Raw genomic sequence first — 2092 nt, 5'->3', positions numbered from 1 at the left:
GTTAACTAATAAACAAACTGATATTAACACAAGTAAATAAGTCCGTGTATGTATGTAAGTGAGTGTGAGTCTAGAGGTTATGGTTACATATTTAGTTCAAAACAAAACATTCAGTTTTCCTTCTAGGAGGTTTGAAGAAATAGAACTATAAACTAGATAATCACACTGACAGAAAAATGTGCAGTTTGAGTGAATTTAAGTAAAGGCTTTATGAGGTGCTCTCACTTTTCAACGGTACCTTTAAAGGGTGGAGCTGCTTGTAGTAGTTTCTGTTCCTTGTAAATGAGATAGGAAGCTTTCACATGACACAATAGTAGCTGGCAAACAGACTGGAGTTCACATGGAGGATTTCAGTTGTTCTGTTTGCTTTGAACTGTTAAAGGACCCAGTGATATTGGATTGTGGCCACAACTTTTGCAGGGCTTGTATTGATAAGGTCTGGGATAGCCAGGAACAACCTTCCTGTCCTGAGTGTAGAAACCAATGCCCAGCCAGAAAGTATATTGTAAACCGATTGCTAGTTAATGCTATTCAAATGGTGCAAACACAGACTCACAAAGTAAAGGGCCCAGACCAAGGACAGAAAAATAGTGAACACTTTTGCAGAAAACATGAAAAAAAGCTGAAGTTATTCTGTGAAGAGGATGAATCTTTGGCTTGTTTGCTCTGTGTTCCAGAACACCGTTGCCACAGTTTCCTCCCTCTGCTGAAAGCTGTTGCAATATATAAGGTAAAGTAATGTTGCAGTTTGTTGTTGATACATACAGTTTAGCCCTATACTGCTGCCCCTGTTTCTGGTATATTGGAAGTTTATCTCTCCCTGAGAGTTTTACTCTTTCCTTCTTGGTTAAGATCACTAAATTTGGCAGTGAGTCCACAAACTGCTTACAGTTTTCTGACTAAATTTCTGAATTAGTATTTATTTATTTATTTTGTTTTTACACAGATCAGTAATGTATGTGTTGTATATGGAAGGACAGCCTGATTTAACATGATTATCCTACTTTTGTTTGCTGAAACCACTTTTTTACTTTAAGCTTGCATGTGTACAGCTATTTAATTTTTTAGCACTCTATCTAACTTTTGTTTTTGACAGCATTGTTTTTAGGGTATAGCATTTTTCAGTGTAAGACTTCTTAGTATCATATTTGAGGGCATTTCCTCTAGAATCCTTCCCTATAAAAAGGGTCTGTCGGGGTGTACACAGTACAGGAGAATGAAGGGTCATTCACTATAAACTTAGTTGCTGCCGGATGGGAGTGCATGTCATGTGGTGCAGATGAAGCTGTCCAAATTCTTTGTTTTTCTTTGTTTATTTGCAAACTGTACACAACTGTCCCTTTTTGTGTGTGATCTGGGAGCACAGTATGGTTAAGTGACTTGCTCAAAGTCACCAAATAATCGGCTGTGGGGATTCAAACCCTGGACTGTGAGCATGCATTAGTATGCACTGTGAGCGTGACACTTGGAGTGATTTGATATTAGAGGAACTAACACAAATGCGCTAGTCACAAAATGTATTGCCTTAAATATTGCGGTTTTTGTGGAAGAGTAGATGAATGTATGTACTGTATGATGCACAAGTATACATTTCCATTTTTCAACTCCGTGTCATAATTGAGGACTCATTTTCTACAGCTCTAGCTTGCACCCTCTAGCTTGTAAAGTCTGACTGATGAGCTGTTTCAAAAGTGGTGGAAAAAACATGTGCATTGATGGAGTATCATTACCTTGCCCTGGAACCGACACTGTCTGAGCTACACCTATCTTTGCCTCCTCCACTTTTTGTGAGCTATGGATAAAGTCAGTGAGGCAGCAGCTACTAACACTTAACTTGTTGCTCCGTCCTCCAGCTCTCACATGCAATGTGCAAGACTGTCTTCCTCCATATGGATTTAACTTTACACCACTCTCATAGTACACATGCTTGCACACACAGTCACTCTTAATTCACTACAGATGATTCATTTCTCCCTTTACATACCCCTATACCCCCCCACCCGCCACAAACACACACCACTGCAGGCTATACAGACCAAGAACTCTGGTGAACACTTAACCATCCAAAAGAAAAGCAATTAGTAAATGAATC

General features: G+C 39.2%; 1 protein-coding gene across 1 annotated transcript in view; it reads left to right on the top strand.

Annotated features, from left to right (window-relative positions):
- Positions 1-327: 327 nt before the first annotated feature.
- Positions 328-2092, top strand: part of LOC122796483 (zinc-binding protein A33-like) — a 529245-nt gene continuing 527480 nt past the window's right edge. The window contains exon 1 of the mRNA XM_044064995.1: positions 328-730. Within this exon, the coding sequence (XP_043920930.1) occupies positions 341-730 (390 nt within the window). The 5' untranslated portion in view covers positions 328-340. The remainder of the gene's footprint in view (positions 731-2092) is intronic.

The sequence above is a fragment of the Protopterus annectens genome, chromosome 3.part0 (genome assembly GCF_019279795.1).
Source record: "Protopterus annectens isolate FY-2018-M chromosome 3.part0, PAN1.0, whole genome shotgun sequence".
Taxonomy (NCBI): Eukaryota; Metazoa; Chordata; order Ceratodontiformes; family Protopteridae; genus Protopterus; species Protopterus annectens.
The sequence above is the reverse complement of the archived record's forward strand: the minus strand, read 5'-3'. Positions and strand labels throughout refer to the sequence as shown.